This window comes from Gopherus flavomarginatus, chromosome 8, assembly GCF_025201925.1.
Source record: "Gopherus flavomarginatus isolate rGopFla2 chromosome 8, rGopFla2.mat.asm, whole genome shotgun sequence".
NCBI classification, from domain to species: domain Eukaryota; kingdom Metazoa; phylum Chordata; order Testudines; family Testudinidae; genus Gopherus; species Gopherus flavomarginatus.
The window spans coordinates 82,394,131-82,417,542 of record NC_066624.1 but is presented as its reverse complement, the minus strand read 5'-3'; the positions used below and the strand labels follow the sequence as shown (position 1 = coordinate 82,417,542).

Genomic DNA, 23,412 nt, shown 5'->3' with positions numbered 1-23,412 from the left:
TGTATAAGTGCTTTGAAGAGGGATTAAACAGGAAGAAAATATTTTGAGAAGAATAACTTACAGGCTTTTTGGTTTCTATCATTAGAAGGGATGGAGGCCTCTCATTAGAGGATGGTTGATTTGGCTGATTTTTTTGATCTGCAAATCGTGCTGAAGGTTTGTAGATTTTACCTCGTTTTTCATCTGTTTCATGTTCATCTGGATTTTAAAAAGGAACTCAGTTAACAGTTACTACATAATAATGAACCAAATCAGTTTTTTTTTAATTTATTTCTGAAATTCTGTCTCCAACACAGAAGCTAAAAAAATTAGTTATTTATAAATCAAAATGAAATGCTGTAATAGTATCACACTCTGCAATTGTAATACTCAGGAAAGCCATGTGTAAAGTATAGTTGGTTTAAAAAAAAAACGAACACTTTCCTTTTAATATAAAAAAGTGATAATTTCACTAACATGCTAATGATTTATATAAACATCTCCTATAAGCATAAAGAAAATTTTTAGCAAGCATCATACTTTATTAAACACAAAATAAAATCCAAACCTAACCTTTTTCTTTGTAATTAACCAGAAGTTGTTGGGGATAAAATATTCAAGTCTTACCTTTAGACGCATTAACAATTCCTCCTCTTACAAATGTTTTCACTTTATTACCATCACTTCCTTCAAAGGCAGCAAGGAATTCTTCATAAATTTCTGCAGCTGCCTTCTCATCCTCCTACACACCAATGTTAAATCTGTTTACTATTTTTACAAATAGCATTCGTGAGACATGTAACCTTAAGCAGCTATATGACTTTCCTTTTTATTTTCTAGAGCTCATGATACCTGTTCTAATTCAATATAAATTTCACTTTCAGACAAGACAATTTTTCAGAGCAGGAATGTGGGAAGAATTATTAACACAAGAACTAGAGACAAACAGCTAGATTTGTATAATCAAATATGATTACTCATTTCATAAATGTAGAGTTGATTTTTTTTTAAATGGATTTATAATTTCAGAACTAAAAAGAAGACGGGAAACATCCAAACACTACGAAGACCTTAGACTTTGCGCTAGCCTGTGTGTCGCAAAAAATGTATAGTGCACACTATGGGAGTCAAACTGTGTCTGGATGAAATTAATAATGGGCTCAGTTTTAAATGGTGTGTTTCACAAATGACAAATTAATAAAAATAAGTGAGATAGCAAATTAAATTCAACACCACTGCATTGCCTTACATTAGGATTTTCAAAGGAGTCTGGGGAAGTTAGGAAGCCAGATCCCATTGAAAATTCAGAGAAAGTTGAGAACTTAGCTTGTTTAGGCTCTTTGAAAACCCTCAACTTTAATTAGCATAAGTTGACATCACACAAGCTTATGCAGAGTTAAAATATATTCAAACATGTTAAAGCCCTTTGCTAAACTTCCAAATTTCAATATGTTCTTAAGCCATTTTACATCAGATATGTGCATTTCTGCAGCAAACCGTATTTAACATAGATTTACTGTGTTCCCAAGATAAAAATCTCTAGTTTGAAAGTAAAATCTATTTTGTAGAATAAAACATTTTCAGCACTGAAATATCTAAACAGAACAGTACCACTGATTCTCTTGGTAGCAATTAAAGTAAAATAATATACAACATAAAACCACACAAGAGAAAAAAGTCACCTGAGGTGATAGTAGGTCAACGGGAGGGACTGATTTCACAGACTGAATGTCACAACAGTCACTGGACTGTCATAACCCAAAGCTTACAGGAAAGCCACAGGATCTGATCGCTCAGTTAGACTTATCCTGGCTTTTTTCCCCCATTTCAAAGGCAGACCTCTGTGCTCCCCAATACAGTTGGCAGCAAATATTCTTAAAATTACCACATGAAATAAACTAGTACAGTTAAGGTATTAATTTACTTACATTTTTAAAAATAAGTTAAGTTACAACCAATTCTCTGAAACAGAATTTTTATTTTCACTGCCAGTTATTCATTTGGATAAGATAATGACAAGATAATTTCATATATAAAAGAAGAAAAAAAACCTGGTCTATTTACCATTACCTTCTTTTTTAACTCCTCTTGTTCCTTCTTACTTAAAGTCCTCTTGGCAGCACTCATTTTGCCAATACTGAATGCTTTAAGTTTGTTTTCCAAAAGAGGCTACAAAAGGAACAGAAAACAGAATGTTTAGAGAAGTAATTTTTGAATGCATCTCATTATTTGACTCTAACATCCAAAGTAACATTTTACCTGAAAGAACTCACTCAATCTGCTGGTTTAGTTACTTGGAAAAAAACTGAAGTCTGCCTGGACTTGTCCCTCAGGACATGTAGTTTTCCAACAGCAATACAATTTTGAAATATTTTGATAATTTAAAACTATTCAGCAATAGCCTAGAAAGGAAGCTTTTAACATCTAAACTTAGATGAACTAGGTTGGTGGTCTTGTGATATGTTCTGAGCTAAGTCATGGGAAACCTAACAAAGTCTGTGAGCCCAATACATGGGTCAGCAGAAGCTGACACTGCCGAAGATGCCTACTTGCTTAAACCTGGAGAACAATATGTTCCATAACTCAGTGGCAACCCCTGCAGCCATTTAAGAAATACAGACAAGCACTGAAAAGAGTTGCAACTAATTAAATTATCTTGGCCAGAAGAATGATTTTGTGATCCTAGACAGCAGTGATGGAGGATTTTAATGGAAATAAAATGAAAGGACTGCTGAGGAGTTTAAATATATGTTTTTGCTATGGGAAGATACAGGAGACAGTTATATTCTTGAGCCTTTTCAGGACCAGCGCCTTCATTCCCCAATTTCTCATTCTCCTTGCTTCTCCAAATTTAATCTCTCCCCCTTAAGACTATCAAAAAAGGAAGATCACAAAGCACAATTACACTTGCACAACTGAAATAGTAATAATTGATCATATGCAGGATTCTCCTGCTTCGCTGACTGAAGAAAGATGGTAAGGCACTGAGAGGGAGGACAACTTCTCCTAGCAATGGGCACTGGGGAGGTTTGGGAAGGGGAGAAGAGACAAGACAGTAAACTGATTTTGAAATTCCAATAGTCAAAAGATAGTAGAAAATAGTCTCAATTTTTAAATAATTTGACTTCTGTTTGTTATTGAAACTAAGAATCTATATCTGGGAATAAGGAAAATATCCCCAGCAGTCACCAGAACATCTCTACATATGGTATGATACTTCATCCCCCAAAAATATTTTCAAAGCCCTACCACAACCATCAACTCATTTATACACAATGATGCTAACAACTCCTAATTCAGCAATACACAACCTCTTTAAATAGCAGGTCCCACACTTTGTGAGAAGTTAAAGTGAGTAAACTGAACAACTTAGTCATGATACCAAAGAGATTTCAGAATCAGCTGCAAAAAAAAATAAATGTTAGCTTTGGAAAAACTTCTGTCTGGAATGGAATTTCCCAGGAAGTTCAATGTCTCAGCCATTTACCACCACTTCTAATAGAAGTTTCCTACTCAAAGCCATTTTTACACAACATGAAAAAGCACAGTAAGAAGCTATTGCTTGAAATAACGAACTATAATACTTGCTTGGTGTCCATACGTGCACCACCCTAGATGTGTGACAAGAATAGAGTCCAACAATTGGAACAAGAAGGCCAAAGGCTCACTACTCTTGAACACTGAGAAGTTTGGCCTGGGAAGTGAAGTGGCTCACTTGTCTTAAAGCAGTTTTGTGCCCTTATGATTCCCAGGAAAACTTTGCTGTAATTCAAAATCCTATAGACAGCTACAAAACTGACAGGAATTATATACGGCTTAGAAAAGCTATAAAAAGAGATAGGTACTTGAATATTTGGGAATACCACCTCATCCAAAAAAATAGAGGTTGCCAGAAAGAGGAGAGTAATTGAGACAGAACGAGGGAGGAGAAAATTTCCATTTAAGTAGTCAGACTGGAGCACGGAGGGAAGAGGTTGATATAAAGGATGGAAAGGCCAAGCAAGATCAAGGATCAATACTTTGTTAAGCACCTGCTTCCTTCCTAGAGTCTTGGGGTGGATAGAGGATTTCTCACCAGGGCACTGTCTGCAGAGCTTGATGATACACCCTTCATCTTTTTTGGCTTGCAAGCTTAGTAACAAGTTTTTTAATTTCAGCTGGGGAGCAAATGTTTAGCCCAGGCCAAGCTGAGCTGGTGCAGTCTACAGTTGTTTCTCCCCTGTGAGAGCAGGAAGTCATAAGTATTGCACCTGCACTGACTGGCTCAATCAGTTCTTCTAACTCATCAAACAATATAGCCTTTCACATTTGGAGGTTATACAAAATCTTCTGCATCTTTTGAAAGGTGCAAGTCACTATGCGAGAGGTGATTCGGGAGTTCAGTTGTACAGTGAACTGTGTTTCAGAAACATCAAAAGAGGGTGTGTTAAAAAAAAATCAGTGTTCTATATACTAAAACTGTTGCGAAGTCAAGCAACACAATCAACTCTTATGCAGTGTCCCTGTAACAGTTTCCTCACTTAGTGTAGGCAGGCCCAAACTGAACGGATTATCTGGACATGCCTAATATCAGCATGCTGATCAGAACAAAAGTGATGTTTGTAATTGCTGACCATACGTGGTACACCATTTGTAGTATACTAAACTAGACTGAAACTGAATGTAAAGTGTTCCATTATCAGATTCAAAATTGCTTGTAAACCATCAACATTGTAGATTGTTTTTTTGGTTTTTGTTTTCTTTTCTAACTTTTGTTAAGCTATGCACTGATTCAGCTTTGAAGTGCAATGGTATTCTAAAAAGTAACTGTAAGTACAATTAGGAGCTCCACAGGTTTACTGTCTCAACTTTCAGAGCATAACACACAAAAAAAATTAAAAATAAAGGAAAATGATATTTTTGTCGCTATCGGGCCTGTAAATTCACCCTGAAACTGAACTCATACTAGGTCTTTCTGACTCATACAAAGGCTCTGCCCCAGGAATGAGGGAGGGAGGACACCTCAGAGACTAATGCCACACTTGTTGTAATGAAACTGCCTACATCCTGTCATTAAACAATAATGCTGTTGATTTATAAGCAATTTTGCAGCTAACAACAGAACACCTAACATATACAGACTGAAATTTTGAAAAAATCCCGTATGCAAACTAAGCTGCGCTGTGTTTCAGAGCTCTATTTCCCAGGCACCTGGGAAAGAATGCTTTGTAGTAACTCAGAGCCCTCCCCATCCAGCAAACCCAACCCTGGCCATTGGGGATATTGACTGATGATTTGTGTGTTGGCTCAGAAGCTGGTGTGCCTATCAATTTACCAGCTATATAATGGAGATAAATAAGAAATCACCACAAGAAGGCAAAAAAATATATATTTTTTTTTTAAAGCAAGGGCAAGTAACCTAACCAGTCGACTTTGTCAAAATCTGCTCTACTAGGCATTCTAAAAAGCAGAGGTTTAAATTAGAAAACAATAGTTCACACACCAGGTCACTTAAAAAAAATCGCTTAATTTAGCAGCCAAGGAGCGACACTTAGTCTAGAACACTGAAGAAATTGTTCAACTATATATCGTCTCTTTACAACTAGTTTATTCAAACATCTATTGCCATTGCAATTATTATTATATAGAGTTCTTCTAATATTGGTAATTATTATGAAGGAAAGGATCTTGTTATAGTAATCTACCCCTTTCTGGCAAGAAAGAGAGGTGAGGGGAAGACAAAATCCCTAGTACCATCATTAAGCAATTATTGTTTTCAAAATTATTTAAGAGAATATTCTGAAGTGCTAAAATGAGAAGTGTCATATCTATGAAGCCTGCAGACGGATTATGCCAGTGGTCCCCAACACAATGCCCGCAGGCGCCATGGCGCCCGCCGGGGCATTTATGTGGGCCTGCCTAGTGCCCAGCAGGGGAGAAGCTATGGCCTAGCACCTGCCAGGGACAGAGAACTCCAAGGCTGCAGGCTTCATTCTATGTTAAAATAAGAATAATAAATATATTTGGACCAGCAGTTCAACAATGTTTTACTTTTTTAAAATAAGATGAAAACTGTTTATGATATTTCTTTTGTAAAAACTCCTTAATTTTTCTTACAGGTAGATAAAGAGCAAATTCACATGGTAAGATGAAAGCGTAATTGCCGAATAATTTAATTAATACCTTTTACATGTAAAATTACCCTTTTTATTTTATGGATTCATATATTATGTATATTAAATATGATGTTTTCGTATTATTTAATGCACAAATACAAAATAAGCCTTGAAAAATTGTTGGCGCCTGCCACACTCTTCTGAAAACATGAACGTGCTACTGGCCACAAAAAGGTTGGGGACCAGTGGATTATGCTAAAAGCCAGGAGGCAGACAGACATGCATGAGACTGCCTAGCAAGATTAAAATAATTATATGAATCATTTACTAATGAATAGCAATAGTTTATATGTATTACCCAACAGTGGGGGCTGACTGTGGCAAAATAGGGAAAGTATTCTTTGCAATCTAATAGCTATATTCTTTAGGACTTACGTGACTATCGGCAGATCCAGTTGTTTGTACCGTATCTGGCAGTCTGACCTGCAAATGATGAGGAAAAAAAGTCACTTAGGAATATACTAGCAGCATTTACTGATAAGCAAAAGACACTGGCCCTTTCAGATGCAGCTGCTGGGATTCCATTTTCATTTCAATTTCTTCCACCACTATCCCAGCATGCATCTTTGCCCTCGTATATTTAAGATTTTTTCAAGTATCTGAGCAGTACAGCTGGCATACTCAATGTGGACTGATAGTGCCTGAGGCAACAAAGGAAGAAGAATAGAAAAAGGACTCTTGCCCTTATCCATAAACATCTCAATTCTGCTCTCTGGATTTCATAAACTGATCACTTCCACCAGGATTCAGGAAGGGAAGGAGGCCACCTTAAACACTAATTCCAGGCCTGTTGCAATGAACCTGCTTACATCTTGAAACTGTCAACATGAAGTGCCTTCAAAAAATAATGTTATTTGTCTCATTATATTTGTCCTAAGTTATAAAATTATTTAATAAATGTGATTTGTTGATGATACGATACTTCTGGGGGAATTCTGCACACTTAAAATTCTGCATGTTTTATTTGTCAAAATAATGCAATATAATCGTGCCAGTTTCAATTGTTTTGGTAATGTATTTAAACTACAATACAATGGCTAGAGAATGGGAGTGGGGTGCTTTGGAGGAAATTCTCAAACTCCCTTTGTCTAATAGCAATATAGCTAGATTTAACCCTTTATTTCTAGTTATTAGTCAACAAATATATTCAGTCATATGCTCAGTGTTACATCACAGGCAACTGAAGAGCAAGTGAGGGCTAGGGAATCAAACGCACACTATTGGCTATTGACCATCTCCAAAAAGGTCAGCACTAAACAGCTAACAGAGCACATTTTGATAGGAATTTTTCTCAGTTCAAAAATTTAGACCAGTTCTAATCACTAAAGCACCATAAGCATTTAGAAGGCCATACAGGCCTTTACACCACTCTGGCAATGTAAAGGAGCCTTAAAAAACTTTTACACCTGTTTTATACTCCTGGGGGAATTTACAGAGACAACGGAAACAATTCACTAAGCAGGCAAGCTTCTACATTCTTCTCTGCCCCACACCTACCTCCTCAGAAACACCCCAAAGCCCTGCCTCTTCATGCCGAGCATGTTGCAATAGCGAGCATGTTACAAATAGGACAGTGTCTCTCTCACACATGACTACAGAGCTCTCACCCAACACCCAAGTCCCAGCGGTGATTTACGTCTCTACTAGCTGCCCTGGGTGCACAAACCAACCTGCCTGAGCTGCCAGGGAGGGGCGTGTGGCCACTCTTGCAGGTTTCCCTTTGCTTCCCCGTCAAAAGTCTTTTTTTTTTTTTCCAGGAAAGCAAAGAAATCGGCAGGGGACATTCCCCCAGGAGTAATATTAGTACCAGTTATTACTATGTTGTGATTAACCAGAATTGGATAGAATTAATCTTAACCTCCCCAACCCAAAGAAGTTAACCCCTACTAGTAAACACACATACTAGTTGACATCAAATTTGATTTTAAACTAAACTTTAAACGTGTTTCATGTAATTGATATTGGCTTGATATATAAATTTTGTTAAAAAGTGAAGAGCATTGTTGCTTTTCTCTGAATAGTAAATTTAGTATTTTTGAAAGATATGTTTGTTTCTACTTCTTTCTTGATATCTTTTTTAATATTAGTCTTTAACCTTGTAGCTGGTAGATGTTAGTAAGCTTTATTTTGTAATGAGTTTTTTCACTTGAACACTGAGGGGTCTGTATGTATATAGGACAGCTATATCCGCAAAAGAGAAGGATATCAATTACCAAAGAAAACTAATGTATTTGAAAACATCTCCAATACCATGAACATGGTAAAACTAAGTATACAAGAGATAATCCCCATATCATAGTAATCCACAAGCCTGCAGCTGCTAGAACTGCAATTTTCCAAAAAAAGAAATAAGGATAAAAGCAACCATTTTGCACCAAGTATTACAATATTTGTAGGGAATGTATACAGAAGCCTGAGGACATCTAGACCAATTGTAAGTTTGTTTTTCACTATATTCCGATAAGTAACTGAAGCTGTTTTATTAAACTTAATATAGGAGATTGAGAAATTACCCTTCTGAGGGTTGTACCTGTTCATTAGTACATAACTTCAACAACAATGGGGATATGTAGAATGCGAAATTTCATCTGTGTTGCCTAAGACATACAGGACAGTATATTGGATAAAATCTTTCGTGAATGGGAAACATGCCAGATTGGACACAACATTTGAAACTCATGTACAGAACGCACAAAAGCACGATGTTCTCTACTCTACCCCATCAATGTGCCATTCCAGAAATTTTGGAGGAAGGAAGGAGAGAGGAAAAGGGTCAATCTCAACATCAATTCAACGTGTGTTGTCAGGGAACAAACAAGAGTATTGATTTTTCTGGCTTTTTATGCTGTAGAATTAGAATGAGACCAACAAGCTAGATTACACTGATCTCCAAAAATCCATCAGGTAGCAATAATTTGTAATCATTGCCAAACTCAAGTAAACCAAGAGTTAGAAAAGTCATGGCCTGGATTCATACCCTGCAAATTACTATTTAAAGCTGTTCAGGTAGTGCATAGGAACTCCTTCAGATCTATAGGCTGCTCTAACGCACAAGGCAAGCACAGATAAACCCAAAGAACCCAGGAGCTGTAAAACTGGCTCTGAAATGCCACACTCCCACAACTTGCTCTGACAAGTGGACCTCAGTGCAGAAGAAAATATGGCTCCATATACCCTAATATTTGGGAAACCAGAAATTGATAGGAAAGGACAAAAACATGCATTCATTCCACTTGCTCAAGGATTTGCAACACATATTGTAATCTATTGGCATTCTTGCGATTATTCATGCGACAGGAGTACCTGAAAAATACATTCTGCTGTAATGGCAGAGTAGTGCAAACTCTCCCCCTTTGCAGCAGCCGGGAACAACTGGACGAGATTAGAGTGTCACATTTATTAGACATCTATAAGTAGAATCTCATACAAAAGCTGGAGTCCAAAACAGTCTCTATAGTGGCATCTAAGCAGAAATTCCATCAACCTTCCCGGTATTTAGGGTTGGTTTCTTTCCCACAACATTGCTGTTGGAGGAACACAGCATTCCCTCTGTTTTTTACATCTTCTGTCTAGTATGTTTAATCTTCTAGCAAATTTACAAATGTTACATGATCATATGGGTGGATAAAAAAAAAAATCAATGATTTTATAAAAAAAATTTAACAATTTTTTTTATTTAGATCAGATTTTTTTGATAAAAAAGCATCTAAAGATAGTTTTAATTAAGATACATTATAGCTCAAAGATATCTCAGCATGGAATGGGGATTATAAATTCTAATTCTATAGTATGAGACAATACATTCATGTAATATTTAAGAAAAGTTTTGTAAATGAGTTTCAATAATTCATGGATTAGGGACCCAATCTTATAGGGTTGCAGGGGCTTCTGTATAGATTATTTAGGTTAATTTTTCTATCTACCCAATGGGACTCAGCGTTCAGTCTAGAAGATATCATCAGAGATGCTTAGTTTTGCAGTTCTCAAAACGTGGATTTTTGTCTCCAGAGATAACATGCTTGTTAACAGCAAAAATCTTTTTAAAATAAAATAAATAAATATAGAGAGAGAGACAGGTGAGAAATAACAGACCTCAACCCTATTGTCCCTCTGCCCTTACCTGTCTCTCAAAGTGCAAAGTTTCAAAAAGTTCATTGAACAGAAGATTGTTGGGGGTGGAATAGATCTGGACAAAGAAAAGAAGTCTGAGATAAATGTGAGAAGGGAGGGACAGGCCTGTAGGTATTTAATGTAATTTGTACTTTTTTCTGTTCTGTAGCATCTCTCTAAAAATGTTTTCAATTAACTATAATCATCTAAAATTAAGGATCTTACTCTTTGAGAAGGGAAAATTGAACTTTCAGCCACCGTTAAGAGAGGTTTAATAAGGAATCTCTTCTAAAATAAATACCCTATTTATGAGACCATATGTATATGTACTGCTCTTCATATGTTGTCGTGTCTGCATTAGTTTATTTTTAATTGATTTAATAAATTGGATATCTTCAAATATACATTGCTTTTACATAAGGATCACTTAAAAAGGGACATGGTTTATGGCTGAACAAAACAAAAAGCTAGCAAAGGTTAAGAACTTGTTGCCAAAAACCATTTGTTTTTGGCAAGGCCTATCTGTGGCACATACTAGCAAATCTTTCCTGAGTCTTTTTAGATAACTAGAATTTCAGTGAAAAGTGAGTAGGGGATCCTAATTCTCTCACTTGTCTGAAAAGATAAGTGTGCAAATGGCCTCTTGCCTTGCCACAAAGCACTGAATTATTCTTATTTTCAGTATGATAAGAGTAACAATAAAAGCCAAATAAATATAGCTATTACATAAGCACTATTGTAAAACTGCATGGACTGAGTCATCTTCATTTTGTTAATGGTGTAAAATTAGTTTGTATCAGTTTGAATTGCGTTTACCAGTTTTTAACAACAGAAGTAATTACTAGGCAGGCTATGGTTCATTATAAACATAAATATTTCATTTTTTATAGATAATATTTATTGAATGAGAGAGGTAGGTTGAGGTTTATAAAGAGTGTTTATGCTAAAGGTGCTAAAGCTTGATGGTAAGCTTTATCTTGGATTTTCAGGCTCATCTTCTGAATGTTACTACAGGTTGAATCTGGGGGTGAAATAGCTCAGTGGTTTGAGCATTGGCCTCCCTAAACCCAGGGTTCTGAATTCAATCCTTGATGGGGGCCACTTAGGGATCTGGGGCAAAATCAGTACTTGGTCCTGCTAGTAAAGGCAGGGGACTGGCCTCAATGGTCCCTTCCAGTTCTATGAGATAGGTATATCTCCATACATTATATTATGTCTCATACTATAGAATTAGAATTTATAGTCCCCATTCCATGATGAGGTATCTTTGAGCTATAATGTATCTTAATTAAAACTATCTTTAAAAAAAAGCATGTAATCAAAAAATCTGATTTAAATAAAAAAACTATTTTTTTAAAAAAAAATTTATAAAAGCATTGATTTTTTTATCCACCCATGTGATCATGTAACATTTGTAAATTTGCTAGAAGATTAAACATACTAGACAGAAGATGTAAAAAAACAGAGGGGATGCCATGTTCCACCAACAGATCCAACAGAAATGTCGTGGGAAAGAAACCAACCCTAAATACCGGGAAGGGTGATGGAATTTCTGCTAAGGTGCAGCTTTAGAGACTGTTTTGGACTCCAGCTTTTGTATGAGATTCTACTTATAGATGTCTAATAAATGTGACACTCTAACCTCCTCCAGTTGTTCCCGGCTGCTGCAAAGGGGGAAAGAGTTTGCACTACTCTACCATTACAGCAGAATCTATTTTTCCAGGTACTACTCTCCCATGAATAACTCTAGTCCCTGCCTGCGTTGCTGCTCACAGCTTTACAAGTACCCCAAAGGAAACTGTCATTGCTTGACACTTACACACTGCTACCCATGCTTCTGAATAGTAACAATTAAACCAACCGGTACTGTTAACTTTTTTCTCATGGTTATTGCCTTTCCTTCTTCCACACTGTCTGAGGCCACGTCTACGTGAAAAAAGTTAGGTTAAACCAGTTACATCACTGAAAGACATAAAAAATCCATACCCCTATCCATATAACATAGTTAAGCCAATCTAACCTCCTGCGAAGACAATGCTACCTCTCTCTCAAGAAGATGAATTAACTACTATAGGAGAACCCCTCCTATCACTGTAGTGTGTCTCCGCTGAAGTGATACTGCACCTTTGCCACTGTAGCGGTTTAAGTGTAGACAATTTAAGTGAGTCTGCAAAAGGTTGTGTTTTTCGATTGTGTTAGATTGAGTTAAGAGAACTTTTCAAATGTGTTATATTAACACTCATTAAGATACAGAGTAACAAGTCTGAAGGTGCTATCCAGCTGTGTTGTAGCCTTGAATAGGCCTTTTCAAACATATTAAGCTAACTTGATTGAAAAATACCTTTTTGCCCACTAACAGAGTGCCTGCTGGTTTTCCCCCTCTCGGCTTGCATCCAAACAATTTTGTTCAAATGTTCCAAAAATAATGCAATGTAAAGCAGTGTCTAAACCCTGAAAAAGTTTACCCTAAGTTTCAAAAAGATATAAACATCTGAAACAGGAGTTTCGAACTGAAATATTTTTACTACCTAAATTATAGAGGTGAGTATCAAGTCCATTATAATAAGGTCAGACAAAAAAGTTCTATTCAATTACATCACTTAAAGACAGACAACTAAATATTGATACATTTTATAAGTGCTTGTACACAAATACTAGAAGTCTAAATACAAAGATGAATGAACTTGAATGCCTGGTATTAAATGAGGATATTGATATAATAGGTATCATAGAAATCTGGTGGAATGACGACAACCAATGGGACATAGTAACACCAGCATATAACATAAATAGGAATGACAAAGTAGGTCGCACTGCTGGGAGAGGGCATTATATGTGAAAGAAAGTATAGAGTCAAATTTAGTAAAAAACTGGAATTAATCAAACTGTAACACAGAACCTCTATGGATAGAAATTCAATGCTTGACTAATAAGAGTGCAGCAACAGGAATATACTACAAACCGCTGAGTTGGTGGTGACAGTGACTGTGAAATACTCAGGCAGAGAGGCTACAAATAGGGCCCTGCAAATCTGCAGATATCCGCAGATCATTTTTGCAGATAATGAATCAGATGCAGATACAATCACAGAGGACTTACTGATGGAGCCTGGCCCACCCAGCTTGCGCAGCCTGGGGGGCCAGCAGCCAGTCCAGCCACTTCCTGTCCAGCAGCTCGGGCCTGTCAGGCAGCGTCAGTGTTCCCACCATGGCCTGATCCAGCAGCACTGGACGCGCTCCCAGTCTCAGGCATGGCAGCTCCTGGACAGCAGGGCTTGTCTCTGGCCACAAGAACTGGAGCAAACAGGGCCCCATCACCCCACCCCTCTATCCTACTGTGATGCAACATGCACTACTGCTGCCCTTGCTCACAAGCCCCCGGGAGCAGCACACAATGTGATGTCCATTCTCCCCTCTGCGCCATCCCTTCTTCTCGATACCCCACCCCCATGCTGTCCCTTACCCCCAGTCCCCACCCTCACACTGTCTCTTCCCTGCTAGACCCTGCCCCCCACTCCCTCCTTCTCCTCCCCCCTCCCGGTCAGTAGCCCTTGTGGGACGGTGTGCTGGTGCAGATGTGGATACAGGGGGGAGGGATAGCTCAGTGGTTTGAGCATTGGCCTGCTAAACCCAGGGTTGTGAGGTCAACCCTTGAGGGGGCCACTTAGGGATTTGGGGCAAAATCAGTACTTGGTCCTGCTAGTGAAGGCAGGGGGCTGGACTCAATGACATTTCAGGGTCCCTTCCAGTTCTATGAGATAGGTATATCTCCATTTTTATTTTTTATTTGGGGGTGGGTAGGTCAGTGGTTTGAGCATTGGCCTGCTAAACCCAAGGGTTGTGAGTTCAATCCTTGAAGGGGCCATTTAGGGACCTGGGGTGAAAATCTATCTGGGGATTGGTCCTGCTTTGAACAGGAGGTTGGACTACATGACCTCCTGTGGTCCCTTCCAACCCTGATATTCTATGATTCTATGAAAAGACAGCTAGCAGATAGCAGGTCAAATCATGGGTTGATCCTAGTGGATCATTTTTGTATCCGCACAGGGCTCTAGCTACAAAAACAGAAAACCCAATAATAATGGGGGATTTTAACTATCCCTATACTGACTGGGTACATGTCACCTCAGGATGGGATGCAGAGATAAAATTTCTAGACACCATTAGTGACTGCTTCTTGGAGCAGCTAATCAAGGAACCCACAAGGAGGAGATCATTCCTGAGGTGTAAAAAGAAACCCACCCCAGTAGCATTTAACTCCAAAAAGGAAAACTACACAAAAATGAGAAAGCTAGTTAAATGGAAATTAAAAGGAAAAGTCACAAGAGTGAAATACCTCCTAGCTGTATGAAAACTATTTAAAAACATAATTACAGAGGCTCAAACTATACATATATTTCACCCCAAGGGGTTTCCGGTGAACTGGGGTGGCTGTGTATTATCCTGTAGTGACTTGAGATAATGAGCAGCCAGACAGGCATAGATGTCCTGCTTCAGCTTCAGAGCTTCCCAGATCCTGGGTACTTGTGCAGTGGCATCAGGCAGTGGTTCCGCAGCCAACCCCTGCTCGTGCAGACGGGCCAAACGCCTGCCTCTATATATACATAAGTAAGTAAGAGGACCAAAATAATGCCAACTTCACTAACCAACAGAGTAAAAGAGGCGGTTACAAGCAAGAAGGAATACTTTAAAAATTGGAGGTCAAATCTTACTGAGGAAAATAGAAAGGAACATAAACTCTGGCAAGTAAAGTGTAAAATGTAATTAGGCAGGCCAAGAACAATTTGAAGGACAACTAGCAAAAGAAAAAAAAAATTGCTGTTAGATTTTGTAAGTACCTAAAAAGCAGGGAAGCCTGACAATCCAGCAGTGGGGTCACTGTAAAAAAGGAGCACTTAAGGAAGACAAGGCAGTTGTGAAGAAGCTAAATGAATTCTCTGAGACAGTCTTCACTGCACCAGATGTGAGGAAATTTCAACATCTGTGCCATTTTTTTAGGGGACAAATCTGAGAAACTGTCCCAGATTGAGGTGTCAATAGATTACTTTTTGGAACAAACTGATTAAACAAACAGTAATAAATCACCAGGACCGTATGGTATTCATCCAAGAATTCTGAAGGAACTCAAATATGAAATTGCAGAAATATTAACTGTGGTACGTAGCTTATCACTTAAATCAGCTTTCGTTGCAGAGAACTGGAGGGTAGCTAATGCGATGCCAATTTTTAAGAAAGGCTCTATAGACAATCCTGACAATTACAGGCAGTTAAGCCTAACTTCAGTACCAGGCAAATTGGTTGAAACTATAGTAAAAGAACAGAATTATCAGGCACATACATGTACACAATATGTTGGGAAAGAGTCAAATGGCTTTTGTAAAGGAAAATCATCCTTCGCTAATCTATTAGAATTCTTTGAGGGGTTCAACAAACATGTCGTCAAGGGGGAAACCAGTGGATATTGTGTATTTTGACTTTCAGAAAGCCTTTGACAAGATCCCTCACAAAAGGCTCTTAAGCAACGTAAAGAGTCATGGGATAAGAGGGAAGGTCTTCTCATGGATCAGTAACTGGTTAAAGATAGGAAACAAAGGGTAGAAATAAATGGTCAGTTTTCAAAATGGAAAGTAATAAATAGTGGGGGTCCCTCAAGAATCTGTACTGGGACTAGTGCCATTAAGCATATTCCTAAATTATATGAAAAAAGGAGTAAACAGTGATATGGCAAAGTTTGCAGATGATACTAAATTAGTCAAGTCCAAAATTGACTGCATTTGAAATTCAATGTTGATAAGCATAAGAGGCATCATCTCAACTATAAAAAAAGTTATGGGATCTAAAATAGCTGTTGCCACTCAAGAAAGAGATCTTAGAGTCATTGTGGATAGTTCTCTGAAAACATCCACTCAATGTGCAGCAGCATTTAAAAAAGCAAACGGAATGTTGGGAATCATTAAGAAAGGGATAGATAAGAAGACAGAAAATATCATATTGACTCTATATAAATCAATGGTACTCCCATATCTGGAACGCTGAGTTTAGATGTGGTCACCCCATCTCAAAAAAAGATACATTGGAATTGGAAAAGGTGCAGAAAAGGGCAACAAAAATGATTAGGGATATGGAATGGCTGCCATATGAGGAGAGATCAATAAAACTTGGACTTTTCAGTTTGGAAAAGCAATGACTAAAGGGGAATATGATTGAGGTCTATAAAACCATAACTAGTGTGGAGAAAGTAAATAAGGAAGTGTTATTTACTCTCTCATAACACAAGAACTAGGGATCACCAAATGAAATTAATAGACAGCAGGTTTAAAACAAACAAAAGGAAGTATTTTTCACACAACACACAGTCAACCTGTGGAACTCCTAGCCAGAGGATGTTGTGAAGGCCAAGACTATAACATGGTTCAAAGAAGAACTAGATAAATTCACGGAGGATAGGTCCATGAATGGCTATCAGGCAGGGAGGGTGTCCCTAGCCTCTTTTGCCAGAAGCTGGGAATGCGTGACAAGGAATGGATCACTTGATGATTACCTATGCTGTTCATTCCCTCTAGGGCATCTGGCATTGGCCACTGTCCGAAGACTGGATACTGGGCTAGATGGACCTTTGGTCTGACCAGCATGGTCGTTCTTATATTCTAATTTTTTTTTTAATTTAAATGCCAGAATATAGTCAGATTACAAGAGTCATATCACTTCCACAGTACTACATGAAAAACCATTTTAAAATACACACTGAGAGCATTATTTTCAAAATACTTCACAAACCTTAATTTGGGAACATAGCCAACTAAGTTCCCAGCAAGCTGCACAGCCGTGCAGCAGCCTATTTAGCACCACGCAGGTGCTCAGGGAACCCGTCCACAGACCTGCCACAGCCAGGTGAGGGGCACCCCTCTCCCATCCCCAACTCTGCTGCAGCACAGTCCAGGCCAGTCTCAAGAGCAGCCAGTGCAGCCCGGACCCAGCTGCATATGGGTCAACCAGAGCTGCTGGGGTGACATGGCCAAATTGGGCCCATGTCCTGCTGGGGCCAGAGGAGGAGCACCCATCCTGCAGCCCCAACCCCAGAGCTGTCGCAGTGGGGAGAAGTGACTCTCCCCACCCCCAGGTGCTGCTGCTACAGGAGAGAGACCTTTCTCCTCACCATAGCCCCATAGCACCCTCCTGCACCCCAACTCCTCATCCCCAGCCCCACCCCAGAGTCCTCACCCCATGCACCCCAACCCTCTGCCCCAGCCCTGAGACCCCTCCCACACTCCAAACCTCTCAGCCCCACCCCCACCACATTAATTTTGTAATGTGTACCAACATGAAGGTGATGTGTCACACAGTGTTGTATCTGCCCATATTATAAGGGTTATCTTGAAATTTTAAAGGGCTACAAATTTATACTCATATATAAACTTTAACTCAGTAGAAACTAATAGTTTAAGTTCCAATGCTCAAAAGGGAAATCTTCTCATTCACTAAGAGCAAGTGCATTTTTCAAGGCCCACTACTGTCTTCACCCCACCTCTTAACATACCTGTCTACAATAAGTTTATATCAAAATAAGCATAAATTTCTGGAAATTAAGTTTTATACCTAAGAGTATTTTCTATTTCACTATTTAAATCCACATTACTTGTAGCCCTGAATAAAGAGTTAGAAGTCATTTCTTCTGAAGCACATGACATTTGAATTTATTACTATACTGCTATTGCTAAACTTGTAAAAGCAGGCGCAGCTGGTAGTCAACCCATCGCTGCTGGAAAGCAGAGGAAGAAAGAGAAGGACACATATTTCTTTTATATTTTTCCACTTGCCAAAGAGCGACTACCTGCCTCTCTTATTCCTGCTTACAAGTTTAAGTAGCAACACAATGAAAATTAAAATACCACCTGAAAGTTAAGACCACTTCCCCTTCAAACCCTATGGACAGCAACCACACTGGAACTCAGCACATTTTTGTAGATTTTATGTCACTGTTCCTGGCACACAGTAACCCACCAGAGAAAGCTGCCCACTCATAAGTAGGTGAGTGCTATTTCCCAGTTTTTATTAATACACTGCTTCACTTAAACCAGTGCAGCATGCACACTTCCTTGCACTGTTAAGTGATGAAAATGTCAATTTTTGACTTCAAGTTACAAGGAATCCACTGTTTACTCTAATGACCCATGCCCATTGCTGCAGAGGAAGGCAAAATATTGATTCAGGTCAACACTTTAATGTACTTCCTAATTACCCTTAAATACAAGAACAGTTTTCAACACTTCCATCCCCTAAATCCTCATATATAAAGTTTAGCTTGAGAGTATATTTCCCCTTTCCAGACTTTGGGTCCGCTTCCTGGCTGAAGGCAGTGGCTGGGGAAATAAGCCTCTCTGACCATACTTGGAATAAATCTATGGAAAAAAACAACATCCCAGTGATGGGGGACATTTATATATTTAATACCTATATACATCTCTAACCCGATATAACGCGACCCAATATAACAGAAATTAAGATATAACGCGGTAAAGCAGCGCTCGGGGGGGGGGGCTGTGTGCTCCAGCAGATCAAAGCAAGTTTGATATAATGCAGTTTCACCTATAACGCGGCAAGATTTTTTGGCTCCCAAGGACAGCGTCATATCGGGGTAGAAGTGTATAGTGCATTTCACCAGAGCAGGATAAGTTATCCCCATTTTGGTAAAAGGAAAAATTGAGTAAGAGGTTAAATAATTTATGTATTGAGTAGCAATGGAAACAGAATCCTGGTTCTCCGAGTCCCATATCCTATTTTTGAACCATGACTCTTCCACTTGGGAAGACTGAACAGCCAATTGCTAGGAAGAAGAACTACATACTGTTACTGGCTGGCCACTCTAAGGGCTTGTCTACATCAGAAAGTTGCAGCGCTGGTGAGGGAGTTACAGCGCTGCAACTTAGGAGGTGTACACATCTGCAGGGCACCACCAGCGCTGCAACTCCCTGTTTGCAGCGCTGGCCGTACTCCCGTTTTGTCTCGGGTGTAGAGGATCCAGCGCTGGTGATCCAGCACTGGTAATTAAGTATAGACACTTACCAGCGCTTTTCTTGACCTCCGTGGAATAAGCAGGTATCCCAGCATACCTGAGGAAGCCTCTGGTAATCAAGCTGGTCTCCTTCCCCGGCTTGCTCTCGCGTTCCCCGAACCCCGAGCAAGCAGGTCTCCTTCCCTGCGGTTTGCAGGGTGGTTCCGGGAACGCGAGAGCAAACCGGGGAAGGAGACCAGCTTCGCCGCGGTTTGCTCTCGCGTTCCGCGAACCACCCTGCAAACCGCAGGGAAGGAGACCTGCTTGCTCGGCGGTTCGGGGAACGCGAGAGCAAACCGGGGAAGGAGACCAGCTTCGCCGCGGTTTGCTCTCGCGTTCCCCGAACCCGAGCAAGCAGGTCTCCTTCCCTGCGGTTTGCAGGGTGGTTCGCGGAACGCGAGAGCAAACCGCGGCGAAGCTGGTCTCCTTCCCCGGTTTGCTCTCGCGTTCCCCGAACCCGAGCAAGCAGGTCTCCTTCCCTGCGGTTTGCAGGGTGGTTCGTGGAACGCGAGAGCAAACCGCGGCGAAGCTGGTCTCCTTTCCCGGTTTGCTCTCGCGTTCCCCGAACCCGAGCAAGCAGGTCTCCTTCCCTGCGGTTTGCAGGGTGGTTCGCGGAACGCGAGAGCAAACCGCGGCGAAGCTGGTCTCCTTCCCCGGTTTGCTCTCGCGTTCCCCGAAACCCCTTGAAGCCGCCCAACAGCGCTGCAGTGTGGCCACATCTAACACCACTTGCAGCGCTGGTTGCTGTAAGTGTGGCCACTCTGCAGCGCTGGCCCTATACAGCTGTACTAATACAGCTGTAACAACCAGCGCTGCAAAATTTTAGATGTAGACATGGCCTAAGGCTTTGTCTACAATAGCACTTTTATCAGCAAAACTTTTGTTGGTCACAGGTGTGAAAAAAACCACATTGCAGACCAACGTAAGTTTCACCGACAAAAGCGCTGGTGTGGACAGCTCTATGTCAGTGGGAGACACTCTCACGCTGACATAGCTACTGTTGCTCATTAGGAGTGCTTTAATCTCCCACCATCATAGAGTAGCTATACAGGAGACCTTACAGTGGTGCAGCCGTAGCACTATAGCTGTGCCACTGTAAGGTCCACAGTGTAGACATAGCTTAATACCTGCAGTGGGATTAAGTGGAAAAGAATTTATGGCTTCACTATCCCTAGAATCGTTGCCAGATGCTGGAGTGCACCCAACCATTGGAGTAGACTATAGTCCTTACTGATTCCTCACTTTTCTGGGAGATTCAGGCAATAAACAGTTCTCCCATTTCTGGGTATTACTCTTAAGCATCCTCCTTGATCAAATGCAGATTTCCTGTGTGGCTTTAAACAAGCCAGCCAGTGGCTACCATACAGTTTTGACTCGAGCCTCTCAATCCTCAACAGTGTTAATTATGGACAATAAAGTTGACTCACTGTGGGAAGACAAATGTTTTCAACCAGAAGTGAGAAGCAGGAGATGGAAACAGAAAAGTCAATCTCAAATTAACTACAAATTTCTAATCCACAATTCGGAAACAATCCCAAAATATTTTTTCATATTTCTGAAGTAGGAAATGGGAATACCTATGAATCAAGTGAAGCACATGCACATGTCTGAAGGATTGGGACCTTTGATTATTATAACAACCTCTTCCTCATTTCCACCTACTACCACAAAAATATAAACTCCAAACACTTCTAGACTTTTGAATCAAGAGGCTATAGTTCATAGGCCCCAATCCTACAACTGCAACAGGACTCTATGGGGACACAGGATCTGTGCAAATGCTGCTGCAGGATTGTAGGAAATATTGGCTTATTCCAGTATTATAGGAAATAATGTCAGCCATGGGAATTGGGAACACAGAGAAAATGCATTCCATGAGGCTGCAAAGTTGTCAAGCCAAAAACATCTGAAAAACTGCCTAGCAGTCTCAGCACATGACTAGGAATCAGATACTAGAAAATGCTGATTTGCCATGTAATTTTGGATATTTCTCTGTCTGTTTCTCCAGTCACTGGTCACATCTACACTAGTAAGTTTACAGCTGTATGGATACAGCCATAAGATTGCTCATGTAGCTACTCTATGCCAAAGGGAGAGAGAGCTCTCTGGTTGACATAAGACCACCTCAGTGAGTGGCTAGCTATGACAGCAGGAGATGCTCCCGCACCAATACAGTGCTGTGCACACTATCATTTATGCTGGCAAAACTTATGTCCCTCATGGGGTGTTTCTTTCATGTCCCTGAGCAACATAAGTTTTATTGACATAAACGGTAATGTAAATGTGGCCTAAGAACACCCGAGTTACCACCCATCCTAACAGAGATGTTATAACAAATAATTTAGGCATAAAACAGAGTAAAAGGGAAATGTTTTCAATCTGGAACTGAAATTTACAACAAAGCTGTTCATCACCAGAGCAGGAAGCTTTAAAAATAAGGCCTTCAAACAAGGCCCTGTAAAGCTACTGAGATTGTGAGAGTTTCAGTGAAACAAAAATGTGGCAAAATCCATCCCAAATGAGTAAGAAAAACCATTTTAACATGAATCCAGGTAACGGGGGGCATCGATCCCACCCCCCAAAAGTGCAGCGTTGGGAGGGGGCAAACCCAGAGGAGCAAGGCTGCAGATGCACCCCGCTCTGCCCCAACACACCCCCCGCCCGAGGGAACGTGGTGCCAGCAGTGGGTGCCGGAGGGGGCCCCGCGGGCTGATGGTGCAGGGTGGGGGGCACATCCCACAGGCCTTAGAACCCCTCCCCCCACCATGCTGCCTAAGCAGCAGGAGAAGCCCTGGACCCCGACCTCCCTGCTGCCCTATCTGCCCCAGCGCTTTCCCGCCGCCCCGCTGCCCCATCCATCCATCCCGCCGCCAGCAGCCCGCAGTAACGCCGCGGAGAGTGGCAGACGGAGCAGGCCGCACGGCCTGCGCACCTGGGTCCGTGCGTCCCGCGCGCCCTGGCTCCCTCGCCCCCGGGGATAGATGCCGCTACCCGCCCTGCCCCGAGCGGGCCCCGGGCAGCGGCGCCGCTTGCAGGGCCCGCGGGGCGGCCTCACCTTCGCACTGGTTTTCTGCGACCCGCCTGGCGTTTTGTCCGCCATCTTGCTTCTCTCCCTGGCTCAGCGCTGGCGGCAAAGAATCGAGCACCGATTGAAGAGGGAAGGGGACTGGCCACGCTGAGGAGGGGGGGAAGTGCGGCGAATCGATGACCGAACTAGCGATGCGGGCGGCGGGCCTGTCTCGGCCTCATGAGCGCGGGGCAGGAAGCGTGCGAGGCGCGCTGCCAGCCCCGCTGCGAGTCGCTGGCTCCGCCTGTGTGAACACACCGCAGTGTGCTGCGTTTGTGTCAGGGGGTTTGAGTCTCCCATCATCACGTACACAAGTTTTACCCCGGTGTGACTCCACTGACTGCACTGGAGTCACACCAGTTTAACGCTGGTGTAAGAGAGGGGTGAGTAAGGCCCCAAGAGTGTAGTATGCTGGTAGGGGTGTAACAAAGGGGAGGATTAGGCAGAGTAGTGGCACTGGCCACTGAAAACAGGATACTTGGCTAAGTGGACCATTGGGCTGACTAGTACAATCATTCTTATGTTTTTATGTTCGCTCTGGTACTTTGTTCAAATGATAATTCCCTTCCTGATCCTGCTCTCAGTTTTGGGAGCTGTTCTCTTTATGCAGTTCCCATGCCACCAGATGTGCACTGTTTCCTGCAGCCGGGACTTTGCTTCTCATTCTGCCTGTAGCATGAATGTCGTTGTGAGGCAAAGTCAGGAGAAGATCACCAGACAGAGTGCTGTAGGAGTGGCTCTTTCTCCCAGGCCCTTGCAATGGGTAGGTTAATGAGGCAAGCTTGGAGCTCAGAACTTTGGAAGCAAAATGCCCCTTAATATTTAGGGAAGAAAGCTGGGCAAAGGATAGAGAAAAGAGGAAAAATGGATGGTGGCATAAGGAGGTAAAAACGAAGCAGGAAGGGGATGAGAAGCCAACTGGAAGATTGGTATGGAACTGAAAGTGGGCAGAGAGGTAAGAAGGAAAGAACATGAGCAGAAAGAAAGGGGCAGAGCAAAGGAGAAGGGAGGGACCAAGAATAGAGAAGGGGAGGGAAATGAATGAGAGGA

General features: G+C 41.0%; 1 protein-coding gene across 7 annotated transcripts in view; it reads right to left on the bottom strand.

Moving 5' to 3' along the window:
* U2SURP (U2 snRNP associated SURP domain containing) overlaps positions 1 to 22,457 on the bottom strand; it is a 62,770-nt gene extending 40,313 nt beyond the window's left edge. For 4 of the 7 annotated variants that reach the window (XM_050965840.1, XM_050965843.1, XM_050965841.1 and 1 more), the window contains exons 1-5: positions 22,351 to 22,457; positions 6,510 to 6,557; positions 2,050 to 2,148; positions 607 to 721; positions 62 to 198 (exon numbers count right to left, since the gene is read on the bottom strand). In XM_050965840.1, coding sequence (XP_050821797.1) covers positions 62 to 198; positions 607 to 721; positions 2,050 to 2,148; positions 6,510 to 6,557; positions 22,351 to 22,395 — 444 coding nt within the window. In that variant the 5' untranslated portion in view covers positions 22,396 to 22,457. Of the gene's footprint in view, positions 1 to 61; positions 199 to 606; positions 722 to 2,043; positions 2,149 to 6,509; positions 6,558 to 22,350 lie in introns of all 7 variants that reach the window. The other 3 variants (XM_050965838.1, XM_050965842.1, XM_050965839.1) reach the window with 1 other exon arrangement.
* Between the last annotated feature and the right edge of the window lie 955 nt (positions 22,458 to 23,412).